Raw genomic sequence first — 23,641 nt, forward strand, 5'->3', positions numbered from 1 at the left:
GGCTACATGCTGGATTTTCAGGAGAGACACATCTAAACAAAATCATATAGGAAGGTTGAAACTGAAGAGAACTGGTGGGGAAAGATACACTAAGTCAGTGCTAAACAAAGAGAAAGTAAGTGCAGCAGTATTAATATGAGGTAATATAATTCCAGACAAAAGGGCATTAGAAGGAACAAAGAGGCAAATTTTACAAAGATCAAGGGTTGGCAGACTTTTCCGTAAAGGGCCAGAAAAATATTTTCCGCTTTGCAGGCTGTTCGGTCTCTGTCCCGCTGCTCAACTCTGCCGTTGTGGCATACACAGACGACATATAACACAATGCCTGTGATTGTGTTGCAGTAAAACTGTAGTGCCCAGAATAAGTGGCGGGCCACATTTGGTGTTTGCTGACGCCTGACATAGATCAAAGATAAATTATTATACCTCAGGGAGATATAATAATCAAGGATCTTTATATACCTAACAACAAAGCTTTGAAATCTCTGAATGAAAAGACAGATAGAAATAAAAAGGGAATTTGACAAACCCCCAGGAGAATGGGACTTAAAAACACAGTGCTTTCAGAAGCTGACAGATCCAGTAGACAGAGAATGTTATGGACAACACTGCAAATATGTTGCAATATGTGTATTTGTGTATTTACAGGTGCTTGTCCCATTGTACCATGCTAGGTCCCTGTTCACCCCTTGGATTTTTTAAACTAGAGTGGTCGTCTTGTCTCTAAACGGGCTGGACAAATCAAGATGAGGTAAAAAAAAGCTCTGCATCTTCAGCATTGGGTGCTTCTTGTAGTCCTCGAGTTCCCACTTATAAAGTCCACCTGTCTCTCAGTATTAATCACACCCAGTTGTAGGCGGGGTCCCCACCCTGAATGAGCTAGTGGTCTGTGGGGTGTAGGGATGTGTGCCCATGAAACAGTGGAGAACCAGTCAGGCCATGACCCTCCTTGCCCACCACCTTCCCGTGGCTATCCATGCCCACAACACACCCCAGGTGCTCAGCCCTAGCCAACCCCTATAGACTCTCTTCTCTCCACGAGCCCTTCCGCGTTCTGTGATCTGGCCTTAGGAGACTGCTTTCGCCTTGACTTCTGCCCGTGTGCCTTCGCCCAGGCCATCCCTCAGTGCTGGAGCGCCTGGCCGTCCTCCCCACCGCTTCCACCCCTCCGGGGTACCACTCAGCATCCTCCTTCCCTAGGAGGATTTGGTGGCCCGACCTTCTTTGCCTTGCTGCCCCTCATTTACGATGTTCCTGGTGGTCGTGTCCTCTTTTCCCCTGGCTTGGAGCTCCGAGGGCAGAGGTGTGCCTGGTCCCCTGGCCCCCCAGGAGACCAGCGTTGTGCCCTATCAGGGCTCTGGGCAGTGCGTATGCGTGGAAGGGGGCATCTGTGGAGAGAGCGCCTCCCTGCCTGCTGCACGCCCCCTGGGAGCAGAGGTTGGACTGCCTGTTTGTGAATCCCAGCACCACCCCTTACCAGTGGGTGACCTTGGATGGGTCAGGAGGCCTCAGTTTCCTCCTTGTCCATCAAACGGGCACTTAATAATATTTACACGCCAGGGTTGTTGTGGGAAATAGGTGCCTGGCACATGGTGAGCTGGCAGAACATGTCAGTTCCTAGCACCGTCATTCCCTGTCCCACGATTCTTTGTCCTGGCTGCTCTTGATCCCGTTTCACATATGGGGAACCCAAGGCCCAGAGAGACTAAGGCCATTCGTCCCTGATACACAGCTAGGAAGTGGCAGAGCTGGGATTTGAGCTGAGGCCCTTGATGCTGGATCCCAGGAGGAGGTGCACACTGTCCCAAGGGCCTGTCCTCAGACACGCCCAGGTGCACTGAGTCAGGGCCATCCGCGGTGGCTCCAGAGTGTCGCCTTCCCTGCTGGTCTCCCGGCCTGGCGCTGGGACCGCCACGTCCGTGTAATGCTAGGAAGTCAATTTGGTTTGGTCTCCTTCCTGCCCCTGTCATCCCTCCCTCGGGGAAGCCAGCTCTCTCACTACTGTGCCAGGCTTCTGAACCCTCTGCTCGTGGGATAGTGACATATCAGCCAGAAAAGAGGCCTCTTAAATCTTGTGAAAAACATAGATTCCTGGGCTCCACCCAGGACCCATGAATCAGAATCTCCAGGGGCGGGGCCTGGGAATCTGGACAGAAGGGCCCAAAGCAGGGGAAACACTGGCTCTTTTAACCCTTTTGTTTTTCGGTTGAAGAAGCCGGCCTTCGGAGAGGGGTCTGCGTTGCAGGGAGGCCCAGTGAGCCTGCAGAGCCCTCTCTGGACTCTTACCTGAGTCACAGCTGCTGCCCCTTCCCAGCACTGTCCCCCCGCCCCATCCCCCAGCCTCGAATCTCTAGGAACCCTGTACAATGGAAGTGGTTGCGAATGGGTGTGCAGAGACCTTCTGGAAACTCAGGCTCTGCTCGGAGACTTCCTGTGTCTTACAATGTTATCTTCAGAATAGGAAACTTTGCCCCATTTTTGCAACGCACATCCTTTGCCTGAGAGTCTGTGGTGGTGCCGGCCAGCCGGGGCGGGTCACTTCTCAGGCAGAGGCGGGGAGTTGTTCTGACAGCCATGCGAGGAAGGACTCTCTCCCTGCAACTCACAAGAACAAACAAACAGACCCTTTTGCAAAAATAATTCATGTTGGCCAGACTCATCAGGAGTATTTGTTCCTTGTGCCCAGTGGTATTGATAGAACCAAGTCATTTCTCAGAGACAAGAGCGCTAGCTGTGAGGCCCGGCTCTGCTGCTGCCTAACCTCCAGCAAGTGATTGCTGCTCTCTGAGCCTCAGTTTCCTCTTCTGTAAAGGGAGGAGGTTGGGCTGAATAAGTTCTAACGCTGACAATGAGCAGCTCCCCAAGAATCCTTTAGATTCCCCTACTTCCTCCAAGTGTCTCTTTGAAATAAGCATGCTTTTGCTGTTAGACAGTATGTTCCAGAGCACCCTATAATTTTCCGAGTTTCCACCAATCCAAGACTGGTATGGCCTCCCCCACCCTCAACTCTCAGACATTCACATGACCCACCAGGGCGGTGGGTGGATTTCCCATGTGACAGGTTCCATTTTGAATTGGGAGCAGGGAAATGCCCCTCAGAACTCACAGGGAGTGGGACTTTTTCTGCAGGCTTGCAGTTAGTTTACACGCCCGGGCTAGTGCTCACCTCCTGCGGGCCAGCTGCAAAGAATGTTTATGCTGTTTCTTTTATTGCCCTCAGACTGGAGTCTTAGGGAGGGCTCTTTTGGTTTGAGGGAAAAAACATGTGTGTGTAGCCCACTAAATAGCTTGGAACTGACCAGAAGGAGCGATGTTTACAGAAACAAGAGCCTCTCTGATTTCCTTTGACATCGCAGTTATTCTCTCCTCCCTCCAGCCTCCAGCACGCCCCTTGCCGCAGAATTGATTATTCCTTCTTCCAGGGAGTCCGGGTTGGTGCACCCTCACACACAGTAGGCATTCAGTGAGCGTGAGAGAGGAGCCCTACCTCGTAAGCAAATGCTGCTCTTGCCTCTCCGTGGCACTTCTGTTGGCTGGACCCCAAACCCACAATGAGTGGTTCTTGAAAACATCCTTCCCACTCTTTCCCCTCAGGGAATTTGCTTTCAGGGTTTCAGGGTGGGGCCCTACATGTTCCAGGCCTGGGCACGGCAGCTCTCGTGGCTGGGTGGGAGCGGTCAGGAGGGGCACCTTAGGAAGGTAGAGATGGTCAGACTGGCGTGAGTGACCTACTAGGATGTGGTTCTTTAGTGGGTCTTTATAAGTAAGTGAGTCGGTCTGCCTGTTTTACGGTGAAGGCCATGAGGAGGGAGAGGGTTAAACCAAGTGGATGCCCAGATTCCAAACATATGGGTGAAGATCCTTCTGGTCAACCTGCGGGTCAACTACAGAACCCGTGGTGTCTGTGTCGGGACGTCCATTTGGGGGCAGATGCATGCGTATGGCAGGTCCCAGCCTTCATATTTTTGTTGGTCTTACCTGATAGCAGTATGTGAAGCCCAAGGAGGGGGGTGCAAAGGAATTGGTAGGGAGAGGGAGAAAAAGCGTCCGCCAGCACACCTGGCTTCCCTGCCCCACAAGACACAAGATGAGTCTTCCCCACAGGGCATAGCAGAGGCCCCTGCTAGCCTAGGGAGCACCTCTGAGGCGGGCTCCATCACCCAGTGGGTACCACAGGGTCTTGGTGATCCAGAGGATGTCTGGAATGCGCAGAGGGCAGGAGCCGCAGAGCGGTGGTCTCGGGGTGGGAGTGGGGCTCTGCTGGGCAGCTCTGGAACTAGGAGATGGAAGGTGCAGGGAGAAGGACCATCTTCTGACCTCGAGGCTGAGCCTGAGGTCAGTGCCACTCGGAGGGGCTCTGCCTTCCTCTGGGCTCCGCAGGCGGGCGGGCTCCGGGGTAGCGCCGGGACAGGGGCACCCGGGGAGGCTGGCGGCTCCGGGTCTCCTTGGCACAGCTCCAGCCCCCACGTGCCCAGAGACACAGGCGGCTGCTCCTGACTCAGTGGCCTTGCGGACCCGCCTGGCCGGAATCTGCCTTTCGCCTGACAGTGCCGCCTCCCCGACTTGGCAGGGCCATCTCCTTGAGCTGGAGCAGCCCCCGGTATTTCCAGCTTGGCCCTCTGCCCGCCTCTCTGGGGCCTCACAGTCTGTCCTCCCGGGCCAGGACCAACACACCCTCTCAGCTTGACGGCTTCCCGGCCTTGCCCGGGCCTCTTCCTGCCATCCCAGACTCCCTGCGCTGAATCTGCGGTCCCCTCACCTTGCCTGCTTCTCAGAAAACATCAGTGACACCCCAGCCCGCCCCCGGAGGTGAAATGCGCTTCCTCCTAGCGAGAAAACATGGGGCCTGGCTCATTAGACATCACCAAGGAGGCCGTAAACATCCCGAGTTCCCCTACTGCAGTTGACGCCTGAGGGGTTTCCACATGGGGTGGGGCCCCTGTGGGGCCCCTCCCCACCCTCTCTCACGTGGAAACGCCCCAGTTGGCTGGGTCCCCTGGCCATATGCCCTAGGAAACGCTGCTGCTTTCAGATGGGCACGGAAATAACTGGGTGGCATGTTGGCCTGCGGGAGCCAAGGGCTACCTCTCCTTCCTGGACGGCTGCTGAGGGACCTGGGGGTGCTGGAGGTACAGTCGCCCAAGTGGCCTCCTTTCCAGTTGCACAGAAAGGGAATACTGACCACTCAGGGACTCGCCAATTCAGGCGATTGGACGGTGGCTGACTGGAAAGATTACTGTCTAGAAACCAAATTTTGTGATGTTCGAATACCATAGACGGTGATGCTGACCGGATAATGTTTGCCGTTAGAGGTCATTCGGAGATCTGCTTTAGTGCACAGATAAGAGCGATTTGTAATTGGTATGCCAGTTGTTTATACAGTGCTAGTAGGATAAACAGTTCTCCTGAACCTTATTTATATTTTGCATTTGTTTATCAAAACTTTTTTTTTTTAACTTCAACCCAGCTGCTTTCGGAATTATTACAAACTCTGGATTTATGGGTCCTAATGAATGGTACTTTATGTATGTGCATGATAATTTATCTTGCATGCTTTAACCAAGAGCCTCAGTGCTCAGGGTAAGGGAAGCCAAAAGTGTCCCTTCCTCCCCAGAATGTCAATGTTATAGGAAGGCTTGGGGGACAAATCGTTTGTCTTATCTGATCGGAAGCAGACATGTCATGGAGTAGGAAGCATGAGATTTCAAAGAGCTTTCCTAGACTACACCCTAAGGGATCGAGTCCCCGGAGCTTGACTGGGACACTGCGGGTGAGGTTGACATACTGTGGGGGTGTGTATGGGGCCAGTGGGGGATGGAGGAGAGGAGGTGACCAAAGGATACTTGACAGCAATTTCCAGCAACAACAGATGTTTATCCCTTTTTATGACCTGATATGTTGTGTCCCTCTATCGTGTTTGTCTTTCACCGGTCTTGCAGCTTACCTTTGACGTTCATCCCAGTAGCATTGGCGTCAACCCTTCAGCATTACTTCTAATCAGGAATTCATGGTCCCACTTGGCCCAAGGCTTCAGCACTGATCTCAGGAGAGCCGCGGTCTGATTTCATAATTGGACCTCACTGTCACAGGGGGGCTACCTTTCACACCAGGGTTGGTCACCTTGCTCTGTTTGATCCCCACATTTCTTGGGGTGTTTGTCCATGCAAAGACCTCCCAAAGACTTGACCCAGACAAAGAGAGGCTCACACTTCCATCCTCTTCCTCACGCCCAAAGTCGCCTGAACCACTTGAATAAACCTGAACTCGGCTGTAGCCTCTCCTGCCCTCTGCTCACCCAGCTGCCTATCAGTTTTCTTCATCCAGTGAGGATAAAGCGAGCAGGTGAAGTCAGCGGCAGCACCTTCCCCTGCCCAGCCTCTGGATTGCCTCTTAGCTTCGTTTTAAGTTTTGGTGTCTCTCTTTCTGGCTAGTGAGAATTCTCAGAGGGGAGGGCTCCCCAGCTACCCCCTTCCCACACACACACACACACACGCAGCAGCTTGCGTGTTATGGGAGGGGATGTGGTCCCATTTCACACCTGAGCAACTGAGGCACGCTTTGCTTTTGCACACAGGTAGGGCTGGCGCTGTGGGATGGAGTTGGGAAAGGGGACTTCTGGGTGTTTGGGTTTTCTGCTGTTATTTTTAACTCTGGTTTTAAGCGTCCTTTCTTGGCAGCTATGGCCACAAGATAGGGCTGGGATGTTGTGAGACGCTTGATGTAACTAAAAGGGCCTGGCCTGTGAGTTCCTGACCGAGGAGGAAGTGGTTAGGTGGCCAAGAATGCAACCTGCGCCTCCCAGATTAATTAATAATTGAGTGCTGGCCCCCGGCCAGGCAGAGCCAGCCGCGAGAGATACAGTGAACCAAGAGTGGTTAACTACAGTGGGGGAAGGAAGAATTTGACTTGGCCTGTGGCGAAAAGGGAAATTCACAATGGCCATGATTTATGGGCTGAATTACTTCAGGTCCTCTTTAGTGGGCCCAACTTGGGCATGTGCTCCAGGAAAGCAGACACTGGTGGCCTGCAGGGCCATTTGTGCCCACGGGGAAGGGAGGCAGTAGAGGTGTGGGGGGGGGGGCCGGGGGCGGGGCGCAGTGGGGCAGGCACCAGCCGCTGCGGAGGAGGTACAGGTCTCAAGTGGAGGAGGTGGCCGGGAGAGAGACTGCACTATCTGGTGGAACTAGTATAGGCTAGAAATTGAATGCCCCTTGGGTCACACTCTGCAAAGAGGGATGGAAGGAAGAGTGGGTGTGGAGTCTGGCTCCCCTGGGTTCAAATTCTAGCTAATTGGCTTTGTGACCTTGGGCAGGGGACTTAACCTCCATTTCCTCCTCTGTAAGATTCTACCCACCTCCTAGGATTGTTCTCAGGGTTAAATGAGATGGGGTATGTGGACGGACAGTGGCCAATAGCAGCCGGATTCCCATAGGCTGACGGGAGACGCCTCAGTAGCGACCCAGCGATGGCAGGATCATTACTTAGTAAAGCTCTGCTAATGTTTGCTGACCCCATGCGTGCCAGGTGTGTGCTGCTTGCTAAGGTAGACACGATTATTCAGTTCCCTTCCCCAAGAGCCCCTTCAGGCTTCTTCCCCATGATTCAGGAAAGGCACTCCTTCCTCCCCTTATCACACAGGCCCCTGTGGCTGCAAACAGCCGTCAGGAGGGGGAGGCAGTTCTAGAAGGCACTCGGACATTGCCATCGGTTGGGTTCTGCCCATAGGTCTCCCTGGTCCCCTTGTCTTTCCTAGAAGACAATTAAGGATTATGAGCTGGATCATGGCAAACAAGCCTTGTGCCCCTCTTGGCTGAAAAGTTAGCCTTGGGAATAGGAGACCAAACAGAAGCACAGTTGACAGTTGTGACAATTGCGCTCACATTATTGCTGCATTGACTTGAGTCGTGCAGCGTGTGCCCATGTGTACCTGGACACAGACTAAAGAACTACTCTGAGAAACTGTTACTGAGCTGGTGACTCGTTTTCCCAAGATGCTTGGCCGGGGGTGAGCGGGGGTGGGGCGCCGCGCGGACAGTGGAAGGAGCACCTTCGGCCTCCGAAGACGTGGATGAGCCCTGGTCCTCCTTCCTTGTTAACCCCCTGTGGGCAGTCACCCAACCTGTCTGAGCTTTATATTCCATAACCTAAAATGGGCTTGAATGGGCTTGGAGAATTGGAAAACCCTCCACAGTTAGAAACAGTATTCCACCATCACTGTCAGTGGGGGTAGAGCCACCTTCTTGGCTTGGGCTACAGGGGCTGTGAGAACCAAGCTTGGCCTCCTTCTGCTTTGGAAACGGGTCCTGGACTTGGGGCTGAGGCATGGGGCGCAAGGCTGTGGGGCTGTGTCCACCCGCTGGCTTGATGTGATGGACGGACCGCCTGGCGTGCTCCTTTCTCTGCACCTCTAGCCCCATATCAAACAAGCCATCCCTTTCCAGGCAGCTTGGAGCTTGGGCACGGATGGTGCCGAGCAGCTTCAGCTGCTTCAGTTTTACTCAGTAGCACAACCACAGACAGGAGGCCGGCTTGCAGGGGTGAGCTTCTGCCAAGCCCTAGGTCATCTTGCAACATTTTTGCAGGGAACCTTTAAAACTCATGTTACTGTGCTCTTTACAGCAGGTATTAGTATTTAATTGGGGCTTAATGGTCTCTCCAGTCAATATTAGCTTTTTGCTTATTATGAAGCACTCTTGTTTGTTCCAGAAATGTGTGTGATCCAGGGAACCCTCACTTTAAGAAAATCCAGTATGTAGGACCCTGTGCTCACTAAAGAGGTGTGGGTCATATACCTTTGTGTTACAAAAGGATATTTTTAAGGGAAGGATTTAATGCAAGGATTTAATTTGAATGCCCCCACCCGGGGACTTTAATTTGGGGGTGTTTATCCCAAAGTGCATCTTTAATGTAAATAAGGCAGGTGTATTTGACTTGCAAAGGTCACACGATACTGGCTCATTGGTAAACGACACCAGGCTGGTGTTAGATGAGGCTTATTTTTGAGAACTTTGCAAATAAGAAAACCAGCTCCCCATCCTGTTCTTTGGCTGTTCCATTGACAGCTATGCTCCCTGTTCCATTCACCCTCATAGACTTAGCAAGTCTGAGAAGTTAAATCCACCCCCATTGCCAGACAACTGTAGGCTTTAGGCGACTTTTTTTTTGAGCCACTGAAACAAGTGTGGCACATAGCGAGCTCATCCGGCATTCCATTGGTGGGGCTGCATCATGAGGATCAGCAAGTAGGGATGCTGCTTCTCCCTCCCCCGCTCAGTGTCCTGGCTTCTGAGCCTCAGTGGTGTCATCTGTTCAATGGGAACGGTACAGCTGCTGCATTTTTTTCAGACCTGGGGAAAACCCGATGATTTCCCAAGTGCCCTCCCAGCTCTTGGATGTGAAATTCCATTCAGCGCCCATTGTTGACAGTGCTCTGGTCCGGTGGCAGGGTGCCAGGTCTCAGGGGAGGAGGGGCAGGGATGAGTGACGCCTCATGCCAGGCCAGCCAGCTTGCAGGTGGGTGCGGTGGAGACACATGCCCTCCTGATGATGGCATCAAAGAGTGTCATGGAGGAGGGGCCGTGCAGTTCAGACCCAGGGACTGAGTAAGGCTTTTCAAAGGAGGTGACATTGGGGTCTTGATGGTTGAGTAAGAGTCTGACAAACTTTGGGGAAGGGAGGAGGAAACTCATGTTCATCAAGTGCCAGTTACCGTTGTTAGGCCCGTCATGAACCTGCCCCCCGCCCTTGACCCCTTTGAGTGAGTTGTTATGCTGGCTTCATGGGTGTCCAGTGTGTGCCCCACTCAGGGCCCATGCTCAGAAGGGGCCTCAGCTCAGTTTAAGGCTATGCTTTCACGACTGAAATTCTGAATACTTTTTGAACAAGGAGCCCTGCATTTTCACTTTGCACTGGGCCCCCCAAATTCTGTAGCTGGTCCCGGCCCTCAGAGACGTGGTCACCTGCCCACAGTAACCCAGCTGTTAAGATCTGCACTAGTTCACCTCTCTGCTGCCTGTGGTCTCAGGGAATCTTCCAGATCAAGAGAGAGTGGGATGGACAAAGTACACACAGAGTGGGGTGTTCAAAGCACCGGGAACTAAGGGATCCCAGTAGCAGGGGTGCCTCCCCTGATTTACCCGCTGGGATGTTTCTGCACCAGGGCAGGTTCCTGCCCCGCAGAGCTGCTGAGACAGGCTGATTGAGGGCAGTTTTAAGGTACTTTGCTTTTATGGCTTTACATTGGGTCCAAGTAGAAGTTTAAGGCAGGAGGTTTGCCAATAAAACTCAAATTGTATTTGGGAAATAGAAGAGAAATGGAGGTGTCCTGAATTCCCCCAGCTCTGGTAGCCTGCAGGGCAGGAAAGTACCCCCAAATGGGCTTCCTTGAAGCACACTGCCAACTGCCACAGATTGCGGCCCCCAACACACCTCTGACACATGCCCAGGCTGTCCCCATCTGAACCCCCAAAGGGCCGATTTTCTTCAACAGGGAAGTCAAGGTTGGGCTGAGTCAGTGAACTTTGGCACTTGAAGCCTAAGGTGGGAAAACCCACACTCCGCCAAGACAGGAACCCGGAAGAGCAGCCAGGGACCTGGTTCTTGTGTGAATTCAGGAGTTCGGCCATCGGCAGGGCAGACCCGCAGCCAGGGAGGATTGGGGGGCCCCTTCCCTTCTCACAACCGCATTCTCTTTCCTGGGGACTGAGGTACCCAGCTTCATTATCGTGCACAGTGTGTTTTTAGAATCTTTCCAGGGGCAATATGAAAAGCCAGGCTTTCCCATCCCAGGGGGTCTCTGGCTAAGAAAACAAACAAACACACTCAGAGTCTGACTTTGTGATAAAACAAAATAAGACCTGGAATGGGAGCAAAGTTCAGAGGCTTTTGCTGCAGAAACTGGTTCCTTCTGGAAAATGTGGGGCTGATTTTATAAGCCGCTTATCGCCGGCTCTCCCCTCCCCTCGCAGACAGATGCTTTTCACCGTCCTTCCCTCCAGGGCACAGGGAACCAGAATTCTCCCACCCGGACTTGGTTCTCTGTTAGAAGTCTGAGTGGTTCCCCTGCCCTGCCTCCTTGGGCCTTGCCTTTTCTGGCTTAGGGTGTTGGGCTTTCCTTTAGGAGCATAGGGCCAGGCCAGGCCGGCACACCAGTGTTTCCGGGGTAGAGTCTGAATGCTCAGCTCTGGTGGAGAGTGATCTGATGGCGGCCTCAGTGTGGCTCTCAGAAGCTGGAGCTGCCTGCAGAGTGTTTTTAAGAAGGGAGCTTGGACCACAGAGCACCGAGGTCTGAGGAGAAAAGCCACTGCCCACTGGGCCCGGGGAACCTGGAACAATCTTGCCAGGGAGGCAGGGCGAGAAGGATGCTGATAGAAGTCATAGGTCCTGGTAGGTGCCAGGGAAACTACCTGTGGAGGAGACTCTGAGCAGGCCTGTGTGTATTAGGGCCCAGGTGAAAGCTTGTTTTATGTCAGGGTTGCAAGAGGAGTTCGTCTTTTCAGGATCTGTTTGACTACTACGCAAGATAGATGAATGGAAACCTTACCCACCTCAGCCCAGGCCGCCACTTTGTTCAGCCAGAGACCTGGGGCCGAGCAGGCTGGGGTCAGGGCGCCAAGGGCAGAAGAAAGGCCTTCCTGCTGGACCCAGCAGGCCTCTCTCTAGAGAAGGCCAGTTACGACTCAGCTGGGCGGCCACTGACTATCCTTATACTCACATCCCTCTAAACCCCTCAGGGCGGGGTTCCATGGACTCCCCAAAAGAGCAGATGAGGCAGCACGAAGGGCACAGCAGAGAGGAGCTGGGCTCAGAGGCCATTGGTCAGGGTTCCCGTGCTGCATTGCTGTGTGGCCTCTGTCCCTGGGGTCTGTCCTCTGAGAATGGAGGTGATTCTGCTTCCTGAACTTGGTGCAGAGCACAGAGCGAGCACCCGGCAGCTCCCACACTCCAGTTTCTCAGCCAGGGTCAGCAGCCCTTTCCCAAGGTCACCCTTCGTCATTGCAGTGCATTTAGAAAATGCTCGTTGTGTTGAGGAGGGGTGGTGGGAGTGCATGGGAGAAACTGTACTTAAAAACCAAAAAAGTGTATGTGTTTGCAGGGCTGCATAGGGGACCATAGATAGCTGTTATATGGCATGGTTTCTGAAAAACCCCAGTCTTCGCAGAAGGTGGGCAGCGTGTGGTGGGGTGCCCACATTGCCACATCCAAGGGCCACTTTTAACATCCAGTCTTTATAGAGTCTCCATGTGCCAGCTTGGAGTGGACACGGGTGGGTTATTACAGCACAGCCCCTGTGCCATTACCTGGCAGGCCTCTGGAGGTTTGCAGCCCATAGGTTGCAACCATGAGAGAGTAATGCAAAGCCCCCTGTCTCTAGATAGATGTGAGCTTGAATCCCAGCTTTGCAACTTCCTAGCTGAGGACTGTGGACACACTACCTGACATTCAGGCCTCAGCTGCATCTTAAAATGGGAATTACTGAGAGGATTAACAGTATGTTGAGATACTGCATTTAAAGTGCTTCATACTCTGCTTGGCATTTGGTAAAGGTTCATTAAATGTTGGCTGGTAAATCATCATCATTACTATTAATACTACTACTACTACTGGCTGGCTTATTTTATTGTTATTATTACTACTACTACTAGTACTCCTCCTCTTATTTCCCCTTGATTCTCAATTCCATTGGCACATTGCAGGTATTATTATCACCTAATATGAATACCCTTATGAACTATACAGGCTGAGTCAATCTATTAAATAATTTATACAAATAACATACAGAGATAAGATGGTGGTTATAATACTAGTGAAAAATAATAGCTGTTACTTATGGAGTGCTTATTTTGAACCAGGCATTATTCAATGCACTTGAAATTAATCCCAGGAGCCCAAGGCAGTAACCTCTGATTGCATCCCCATTTTACAGATTAGGAAACTGAGGCCCAGGGGGTGAAGTCACTTACCCAAGATTTCACCACTAGTGAGTGGCAGAGCTGAGATTCACATGCAGGCAGCTTGGCTTCCGGGCCCTGTGCACGAGACACCCAACTGGTCCTAGCCACTGTATTGCGAATTTTCCCTGTAACCTTGGCAAGTTCCCTTCCCTCTTTGGGCCTCAGTTTTTGCATCTGCAGAATCATGAATTTTGGCCACATGGATCACGCATTTCCTGGCCTCCCTCCTCCCCTTGCTGTCATTCTCCTTTTGCACCACACACAACACGCACACACACACACAGAGCAGAGCGGCTGGTCGACTCTCTGGAAAGTGGTGGCAAAGCACAGTCCTTGGCCCCAGAGACCAGCAGCTGAAAGAGCCCCCAAGGTGGACCCCGTGCAGGCAGTGGCGGTGGCTAGACCGCCCGTGATGTAATGACCGATTAGGAACTTCCTCTTGGAAGCCTGGCTTCCTCCAGGGGCCAAAGGTGCTGGAGCTGAGGTGGGGGTGGGGAGGGGCGGGTGGGAGCGAATAAGAGGAAACTCCTGTCAGCTGGGCCCTGCTTTTGGAAAGCGTTCAGCGGAGAGGCTTGTTCTAAGCTGTTGACCATTAACATGGCCCTGTGCACATTCCTTCTCTGCTTTTACTGCCGGATCCCAGTGGATAAAGGACTGGTCTCCCCCTCCCTTAACAAAGAAAAAAAAAAAAAAGAGCTTCTAATTAATGCTGTATCTCTGGACTTGTTGCAAAACCTGAAGCCATTTCTGTAGCTTAAAATGACAAAGGAAGGTTAAGTGGAAACTTCTTTTTCCCTCTTTAGTTTGATAACAAAAACTACTTATCTAATGGGCAAACAAGGCTTTTAAAGGGGTGTTAGGTTAACCAGATGCAGGGCCACGTAATTACTCCCAGGCCTGGGAGCCTCAGATGAAAAAGCTGCTGGTTGGATGGGAACTTAAAGCCACAGGCATGACATGGGACAGAAGAAAGGAGTTTTCCAGAAGGGTAGGAGGCCCCAGTGGGGCCCTGTGCAAAGGGGATTGGAAAAGCCAGCCCTAGGCTCCTCTCTGGCTCTGCCACCAACTTGCTGGGTGACCCTGGGCAAGTCACTTAACTTCTCTGAGTCTCCGAGTCTCCGAGTCTCCCTTCCCAGCTCTCGATGGGGTCTGCCCATGTTTCATCGCTCATTGAGGTGTGGCTGGGCCAGCCCCAGGAGAGGCAGGGAGGCTGCTAAGGCCCAAGGGGGTGTGCAGCAGCAGCAAAAGCTCTGAACACGGAGGAGCATGAGCGGCCCAGCCAGGCCCTGGAGACCGGGGGACTCAGGGTCCAGCTTCCTGCGAATGCTCTGAGCCTCCACATCCAGCTTCCTTAGTCTAAGGGATCGTAGACTTTAATCTGGGCATGTCTCTGGTTTGCCTCCCAGGATGGGTGAGTCCAAGGCGGTCTGGCCCAGTGGAAAGGGGGGAATCACAAGGAAAACAAGCTGCACTGCGTGTGCTCAGGCTTTTGGAGCGTGCGGCCCACGGGGGAGCACACAGGAACGTTCCTGCCCTTTGTTTTGACAGAAAACTGCTGATTCGAAGAAGCTAAAGGCTTTCTTGGGATTTCAGCTCTCCCCGCCTCCCCCAGACGCAGTTGGCCCCCTTGGTGCCCCAGCACCCCGACAGAATTACACGTTGGGCTCGAAGCACCCTTGCTGGGCAGAGGGGCCAAGAGGAAGGAACGCCAGCCGTCGGAGGGGCCGGCTTCAGTGCAGGGGAGAGGACCTACTGGTCAGGCCAGTCTCCTCCTGCCCGCCGCAGGCATCACCACCCTCTGGTGGCAGGAATGTGGGTGCCACCGGGCGGCCAGGCCGCCCCTGTCCAGCCTGGAAACACAGGGCTTGTCCCTTGGGCCCCCTGGGAGCCCTGCTGGGACCACTCCAGGATGGCCACAGAGGGCTGGCCTAGCAGCACATTTCCAGTATCTTCGTTGTAATTCTTTCAAGGCCCCAGACGTACAATGAAATGCACAGCTCTCTAGTGCATAGGTTATGATTTTTGACAATGTGAACACCCGAGTTCCCACTGTACCAATCAAGATATCAAACATTTCCAGCACCCAAGAAAGTTCCCTCATCCCCACTCCCCAGAAGTAATCCCTGTTCTGATTTCTGTCATTGTAGGTTAGTTTTATCTACTCAAGAATTTCGTATCAATGGAAACAAACAGCACGTCTTCTGTGTCTGGCTTCTTTCACTCAGCCGGATGCATCTGAGATTCACCCACATTGTGGTGTGTTTCAGTAGTTTGTTCGTTTTTATTGGTGAGTCGTATTCCACTGTATGGATGAGCCTTATTTTTGCCTGTCCATTATCATAGTCTGTTTGGGCTGCTATAATAACGGTACCATAAATTGGTGGCTTAAATAATGCATATTTATTTCTCACAGTTCTGGAGTCTGGGAAGTCCAAGATCAAGGGGCCGGTAGATCTGGTGTCTAGTGAGAGCCATTTCCTGGTTCCTAAATGGCTGTATTCTTGCTATGTCCTTACACGGTGGAATGAGGGAGCTCTCGGGGGTCTCTTTTAAAGGGCACTAATCCCGTTCATGACCTAATCACTTCCCAAAGACCCTACCTTCTAATGCTGTCACATTGGGGGTCAAGATTTCCAACATGAATTTGGGGCGGGGGGGCACACGCAAACATTTAGTCCGTAACATCCATCCTCCTGTTGATGGACATCTGAGCTGCTTTCCAAGTTTGGGTGATTATGAGTAGAGCTGCTGTGAACATGCATGAAATCACAGAAATGTAGAGCTCATTGTTCAGAAAGGAAGACTGAGGCCAGGAGAAGGGAGATGGCCTGCCTGATCAGGCCCAGGAGGCTGGACACCGGGCTGCAGGCCTCCTGACCCCCGGCCTGGTGCCGCTCCACCAGATCTGCCCCAGACATCGCGCCAGACCGTGCCTCACCTCTCCCCCTCCCCCTGGAACCCTTCCAGCTGGGACCCAGAGTCTGGCTGGGAACTAGGCCAGGCCTTGAGCAGGGGGTAGCGAGCAGGAGTTTCGGTCAGAGCGCGGTCATCTTTGATGTTGTTCACTCGGGTCTGACTCCGCGGTATTTATTTGCAATTAAGGAGCTGGTTCCTAATTAGGCTGATGGCGGGACCACAGCCCTGGAGCCACGAGAAGCAAAAGATCTTCTGCAAGAGACTGTCCCCTCGCGGCCTGAGTGGCAGCCCAGGCCGCAGACGAGAGGTGTGGTGGGTCAGGTGGGGCTCTCGTCTGTGAGGAGTGGGGAGGTGACCCTGCGTTTGGGGGTGCCTGCCTTCTCGCAGAGGGCGGGTCAGCTTGTTCTGAACACACAGCATGAGATCTGAATACACGTGTGTGTGTGTGTGTGTGTGTGTGTAAATAGAACTCCAGGAGCACTCATCTGTGTCCCCCGCGTTCAGTTATTCATTGCTTCACCCTTCATTCCTTCGCTTACTGAGCATCTCCTTGCATCTCAGGTACCGGGCTGGGAGCTAAACCTTAACATTTGTAAAGTGCTTTACCGTTTGCAAAGGGCATTGCCGTCCATTGTCCTATTGTAACTTCCCGTGCTGGTGACCCTGGGTCGTGACCCGCGACACCCCTAAGGAGCCCTGGCCTTGGAAGGGTTAGGCCAGCGCTGGGACGGATAGACAGACAGCTGCTTCTTTCTGCTCCCAATTGATCTGCTGCCAGAGTTGCCAGAAAATCCAAAGATGGACTGTGCAAATGAGGTGCTCAGTTATGAATAAGTCCGTTTTACAAATGGGGAGACTGAGGCTTGGGGACATTCAGTGGCTTGTTCATGGCCACATATCCAGTCAGTGGTGAGAGCTTAGGTCTGTCTCACTAGGAAACCTTTTGGATCATGTGACAAGCATTAGGTTAGAATCTGGGGCCTCTAGTTCTGGTCCCACTTCTGCCACCCACTGCTGTGTGTCCTTGGGCAAGTCACCCGGTACCCCCAGAGGTGCCATCTTGGAGGCACAAGGACATTGGACTCAATTGATGGTTCCCACAGGCCAGCCTCAGGACTAAGTTTTCATTGGCCCATGGTGAAAGAAATAAGAAAATTTCTTATAATCTAAATGTATTAATTTAAAATTTTCTGATTTAGATCCTACCTATTTTGTGAGTATCAAATTACTTTCTTTTGTGCTAGTGATAGTAGATGGTCTTGGGGTTTTTAATAAGTCTGTATGTGACAAAATAAAACCGTGGTAACCTTATGACATTCCCAACTCCTCCATTAAACAGTGTATTGGTCTGTGAAAGCCCAAAGCATCGGGGCTCCCTGGATGAGATGATGTGGGGGGGAACCCTCCAGCTCTGGAGCCCAGAGACCCTAAGAGCTAGGTGGGGATGGGGAGGCCCCAAGCCTGGTGATGGGCTCACCTGCCGGCCTGCTCTCTCAGGATCAGACCTGAGACCCTAGTCCTTGCCCAGCACCCCCTTGGGCCTGAGGGCATTGGCCCCACCTGCTGGGCAGGATTCCGGGGGGCGGGGGTAGGGGTGAGGGCAGTGTGCCAACACTTGGGATCTGTTTTATTTCCTTCCTTCTTCCCTTGCAGGTGTTCCAAGAGCACCCTGGGGATACACGCAGACTTGGGACAGATGCAGAAAGGACTAAGACCCACCCCTTCCTCCTTGAGAGTTGAGGCCAGCCAGGGGCACAGACACCTGCTCAGGCCAAGGGAGGGACCGCATTTAAGGCTCTAGGCGCACAGGAGGGAGAGGTCAGAGAGGGGTTCTCAGAGGCGGCAGTCCATCCCCTGGAATTTGGAAGACCTGGAGCCCAGGCCTGATGAGTTGTTACCCAGTCTGCTCAAGCAAAGAGGCCGTGGAAAGCAAGGCCTGGCCCAGGCAGTGTCCCTGAAGCGCCACGGATGGGGCAGGCTGGGCCCTAGGGCAGCTCCGGGGTCGGGGGGTGAGGGGGTGGGGTTCATCCCCACTCACAGGGTCCCATCCCCCTGCGAGGAGCGCTGGCTGGGGCAAGGCCAGGGACACAGGTGTTGATGAGATGGGGGTAGAGGGTGAGGGCGCATTTGGCTCGGCTGGGGTGGGAGGTACTGAGGAGGGGGACAGGAAGGCCCACTTGGCCTTGAATGGAAAGCCTTTTAGGAGCTGGGAGGGAGGAATTACCCCACCCCCTCAATCCCATTACCCCCACTCCCTGACTGTTAAACTGCTTCTTTGCCTTTTGCAACAGAGTTGCTCCCTCCTGGGACAGAGCTGCCACTTTATGACTAGGGTGGCCCTCTCTGAGCTTATCTGTAGAGGGAATGGCAGTACTCCCTCACTCAGTGGGACTGGGTGAGTCTTCTGGGAATGAAGACCTTTCGTTTCTGGGTCGGGCAGTGACTCACCGGCTTGTGGGTGAGTACCTCTAGGACTCACAGACCACGAGAGCAGTCATGGTTACAGACGGGGTGAGGTTTCGAGAAGGGGGCATTTGCTTGGTGCATGGGTTTTGGGGGGTGTCTGCCCGGAGTATGGAGAAGAGCTCCCCTCGGGAGTGTGGCCTGGCACTGATGCTGGCTCCAGCACTCACTGGTGTGTGCCCTTGACCGGTTATGGCACCTCCCTGGGCCTCAGTTACCACACCTGTGAACTGGGGTGATAACAGGTGCAACCAAGGCCGTTGTGAAGAAGGCGCCTGGCTCGTGGAAGGCACTCAGGGATGCCTGTTGTCTGTCTTGTCACCCGACATTCTCCAGGAATAGCTTCTTTGCTTCCCCGCCTCTCTGTGCCTAGTGCACTAATGGAGTTCTTGTTGCTTGGTGAGAAGGTTGGTGTTGGAGTTTCACGGCCAGGCTGGGATGGTGCTGCTCTCCTGGCTCTTGGAAACTCTCAGACCCGTGCTGGATGGATGGATGGATGGATGGATGGATGGATCGATGGATGGAGAAAGGGGCAATGGCTTGGGGTGTTCCTAGCTGTCCACCTGCTGGGGCTGGCCTAGTGCCCGCAGCTGTGTCACCTACCATGGGCTAGAGCTGTCTCTCTGCCCACGGGCTAAGGGGCAAGTCAGCTGAGGGCAGGGAGCAGGGCCTCTTTCTCCCATCCCGACCATCAGCTAGAACCACGAGGGGCCTGGATGGGGACTGTGAGACAAAATGATACGTTCTCAGGGGCTGGCCTGGGGACCTGTGGCTGGGATCTTAATGCCAGGCAGAGGGCAAGGGGCATGCCCTTTGGGACTGTGCCCAGCCCCAGGCCACAGCAGAGCAGGCAGCCCACAGGCGGCCCCTCAGGTGGACATTTTCCTGCTAGGTGGGCCTCCCAGCACATAAGAGAATGTCAGGAGCCCCGTCACCCGGCTGCTCTGGGGCTTCTAGGCGGGGCTGGGCTGAAGGCAGACAGAGCTGACCTCACCCAGGCTCCCGAGTGAAGTTGTTGGCAGTGCTTTCTCCCTCAGGTTTGATTGGACTTTGATCTGTTTCTTTTGGAGAAGCCGAGCCATAAAGGGCCTCAGTGTGTCCTCATCAGGCCTCCAGCAGACCTTCTCCCTCTGCAAAAACCCCAGCCAGGGGCCTGTGTGGAAACACATAACCCCACCGGGCAGTCACGGGTGCCCACCTGCTTGTCAGAGCCCTGAGCTCGAAGGAGAGACCAGATGTCAAAACGCTTCAGCATCTGAGAAGCCGGCCACACCCGAGCGCAGTGAGGAGGGGGCTGCCCTTCAAGATGGGTCCCTTGCCTATACCTGGTATTAGGCCTGGTCTCAGAAAACTGTTAAATTCACGCGGACACGTAGAGATGCCCCAAGCTGGAGTGAGGAGGGATCCCAGCCATCATCCAGGCCACCCCTTTGCCGTCTATGGGGAAACTGAGGCCCGGAGAGGAGCCGCTGGCAAACTGGAGCCCTTGAGGAGCGATTCCCTTTTGCACTTAGAGACCCTCTGCTTCTCCGTCTCACAGAGGCGGCTACAGTTCTGGTGAAAAGCTGCACTTCCTGCCTAGAGAGCCAACTTGAGGGGCCGGGGGTGGGGGTTACTGGGAGACCCTGCGTGACGCTCCAGGCTGAGGCTGGGAGCCGTCGGGCAGCCGCGATTCCGATTCTGGGCCGGAAGAGATCCTGGGGGCCACATTGCCCACCGCACCACGCCTTCCTATGCCTGAGTCCCCTCTGAGGGGCGGTTTATGCCCTTTGATAGCTTCACCCCGCTCTGTTCAGGTTGAGGCTTGGACTGACCGGGTTCAAATCCCGGTGGTGCCCCTCGCCGGCTGAGTGGCCTCGGGCAGGCTGCTGGCGGCTGCCAAGGCTCGGATGCTCATCTGTAAAATGAGAAGGTGGCTCCTCACGGTTAAGGGAGGACCCAGTGAGTCACGTGCGGAGCGAGGAGTGCAGAGCACGGCACCCGGAACAACGTAGGTGCTCGCCATTCAGTCCCTCCCTTGGGTGTGTGGGTGTGTGTCCCTCTCCTGCTGGCTTGTAAAACTCTATAGGCAGGAGCCGGGTGTGGTTCGTGTTTGGGTACCCACGGGCACCTGGCACAGTAGGAGCCTTGCCTTCGTGTGTGTCTGGGGGTGGGGTGGACGGTGAGGTCCTGCTGTGGGTTAAATCTGAGGACGGCCTGGCCCGCAGTAGTGCTCCCCATGTCTGTTAGGCGCCAGAGACCCCCCTCAAACCCCACCGGCCAGGCGGCAGTGCCACTTCCGCTGCCCTGGAATAACACCCGCGTGCCCTGTGCTTGCCCCACAGACGCCAGCATGTCTCCGGATGCCACCAAGCCGAGCCACTGGTGCAGCGTGGCCTACTGGGAGCACCGGACACGGGTGGGCCGCCTCTATGCGGTGTATGACCAGGCCGTCAGCATCTTCTACGACCTACCTCAGGGCAGCGGCTTCTGCCTGGGCCAGCTCAACCTGGAGCAGCGCAGCGAGTCGGTGCGGCGCACGCGCAGCAAGATCGGCTTCGGCATCCTGCTCAGCAAGGAGCCGGACGGCGTGTGGGCCTACAACCGCGGCGAGCACCCCATCTTCGTCAACTCCCCCACGCTGGACGCGCCCGGCGGCCGCGCCCTGGTGGTCCGCAAGGTGCCTCCCGGCTACTCCATCAAGGTGTTTGACTTCGAGCGCTCGGGCCTGCTCCAGCACGGGCCCGAGCCCGACGCCGCCGACGGCCCCTACGACCCCAACAGCGTCCGCATCAGCTTCGCCAAGGGCTGGGGTCCCTGCTACTCCCGGCAGTTCATCACCTCCTGCCCCTGCTGGCTTGAGATCCTCCTCAACAACCACAGATAGCGGCCCGCCACCCGCCCCGCCAACGGGGGCCCCGTGCCCAGAGACACAGCCCCCACGGACGACCCCTCCCCCCCCAGATATCATCTACCTAGATTTAATATAAAGTTTTATATATTATATGGAAATATATATTATACTTGTAATTATGGAGTCATTTTTACAATGTAATTATTTATGTATGGTGCAATGTGTGTATATGGACAAAACAAGAAAGACGCACTTTGGCTTATAATACAGATATATTTTCTTTCTTCTCCTCCTTCCTCTTCTTTATGGTTTTTTTTTGTTGTTGTTGTTGTTTGTTTTTTTTTTTAAAGAAAATGATACAGCAGAGCTAGGTGGAAGAGCCTGGATTTGGTGTATGGTTTTTGAAATATTAATGCCCAGACTAAAAGCTAATAGCAGTCACTCGTTGATAATAAAGTATTCGCATTATAGTTTTTTTTTTTTTTTTTTAAAACTGTCTTCTTTTTAACAAAGAGGAACATGCAGGGCTTCTGTGGGTTTCTGACCCATCAGGCAGCCCGAAACTTGATTTCCATCTTTTACCGGTTAGAGTAGAGGGAATTACATTGAAAAGGGAGGAAGGACGTATGTTTATTCTTAAGGCCAGAGAAGGTTCTGTTGTTGCTTCCCACCCATGGCTGTAGTGTGTCCACAGGATTCAGGGGGAGGAGGGAGAGTACATGGGCCATCCATCCTAGGTAAGCTCTTCCCGTCTGTGGGGGAGGCTCATGCTCTGGCCTAGAGGAATTCTCAGCCTGATGGGGAAGACTTGGGTCCATGCCTCTCATCTCTGAGCTGTCTGCAAGCTAGAAAACATTAATTCTCACCACTTTGGGGAAATGGCCTGTGGAAGGAAGACTGAGATGGTGGGTCTTGAACCCACCTACCACCTCACAGAAGCCACCTGAGCCCCAGGGTGAAACTCCTTTTAAGACCTAGATAAGCTACCCTCCCATCCCCCCACCAAGTAGCTCAGAACCTGCCCATCTGGAACTGTAGTCATTATTGATGCAAAGGCAGGTGGTTTCTTTCTACTCTATAAAAGGGAAAAGTTAAGGTTCTGGAAGGGTAAATGACTAGCTCATGAGACAGATCAAGGTTAGAAGTTAACCAGAGCCATATCAATTAAATCAGTTTACTCTCTTGAGAAAACTCAAAAAAAGAAGGCCTTCTTGGCCAAATAACTTAAGGGAATGTTACATTGTATATCTTCTTTCTTGGAGATTTACATTAGCCTATTAAATGCTCTGAGAAGTCCTGTGTGTTATCTATTGCTGCGTAATAAATGATCCTAAAACTTGGCAGCTTGAAACAACTCACATTTATTATCACACAGTTTCTGTGTTTAGGAATGCAGGAGCAGCTTAGCTGGGTGGATCTGGTTCAGGGTCTCGTGAGGCTGCAATCAAGCTGTCTGCCAGGGCTGTAGTCATCTGAGGCTTAACTGGGGCTGGAGGACCCACTTCCAAGTTCGCTCACGTGGCTGTTGGCTGGAGGCCTCAGTTCCTGGCCACGTAGGCCTCTCCATTGGACTAGTCATGACGTGGCAACTGACCCAAAAGAGGGAGACCAAGTGTGAAGCTGCTGTCTTTCCTAACCTGATCTCAAAAGCATCCTGCCATCACTTCTGCCATATTCTGTTGATCACACAAACCATTCTTGCTACAGTGTGTTGGGGGGTAGGGGTGGGGGGACCACACAGGAGTGTGACTGCCAGGAGGTGGGAATCATGGCCACCACATCCTCCAAGAACTACACTATTTCACTTGGTTTCCCAAAGTTATATGCCAGTGGACTCCTTCCCCACCCCTGCTAATTCTGTCCCCATACCCAGGCCAGCCAGCCCAGGCCCTTTCACTCCACTCTGCCACCCTCAGACCCGAGCTTCCCGGGAGGCCCTACTCCTTCTGCTGTCCCCACTATGCAGGCCTTGGTCCTCCTGGGGCGCAGTGAGCAGAGCTGTGCTGTGCTGTGTGAGGATGGGCTAGGAGTCACTGTATCTGTCTTCTTTTCAAGCCAGTGACAACTGACACTAACTCACTGTTTGTGAGTCCTTCCTACTCGTGAAGTGACTTTGATGCATCCTGTCTTCACAAGAACCTCTGTGGGGGTGTTCTCTGCCATTCTCCTTTTCCAGTTGGAGGAATGGATGCTTACACAAATGCTGTCATTTGCCCAAGCTCCCTGGGGGGAAAGGAACAAACCTCTGTCTCAGATGTTGGCTGGGTGTCCTCTCATGTGCTGGTTATGATTGGCTTTGCTGGAGTGGGCCTGCACCTTGGGAACGGTCTGTGAGCCTAAAGGGCTGAACTCTGGGGGCCCAGGGGCCTCAACCTTGCAGCAATTTGCTCCAAGGCCTGCCCTGTCCTGAGGCTGGGGACCTCCCTAAGGTCCTTGGGTGGCCTCGAGTGTTAGGGAGAAGGCCTGGTGGCTGCCT

General features: G+C 53.5%; 1 protein-coding gene across 2 annotated transcripts in view; it reads left to right on the forward strand.

Moving 5' to 3' along the window:
- SMAD6 (SMAD family member 6) overlaps positions 1–21,635 on the forward strand; it is a 73,334-nt gene extending 51,699 nt beyond the window's left edge. For both annotated transcript variants that reach the window (XM_068554241.1, XM_068554250.1), the window contains exon 4: positions 20,657–21,635. In XM_068554241.1, coding sequence (XP_068410342.1) covers positions 20,657–21,198 — 542 coding nt within the window. In that variant the 3' untranslated portion in view covers positions 21,199–21,635. The remainder of the gene's footprint in view (positions 1–20,656) is intronic.
- The last annotated feature ends 2,006 nt before the right edge of the window (positions 21,636–23,641 follow it).

The sequence above is a fragment of the Eschrichtius robustus genome, chromosome 1 (assembly GCF_028021215.1).
Source record: "Eschrichtius robustus isolate mEscRob2 chromosome 1, mEscRob2.pri, whole genome shotgun sequence".
NCBI classification, from domain to species: Eukaryota; Metazoa; Chordata; class Mammalia; order Artiodactyla; family Eschrichtiidae; genus Eschrichtius; species Eschrichtius robustus.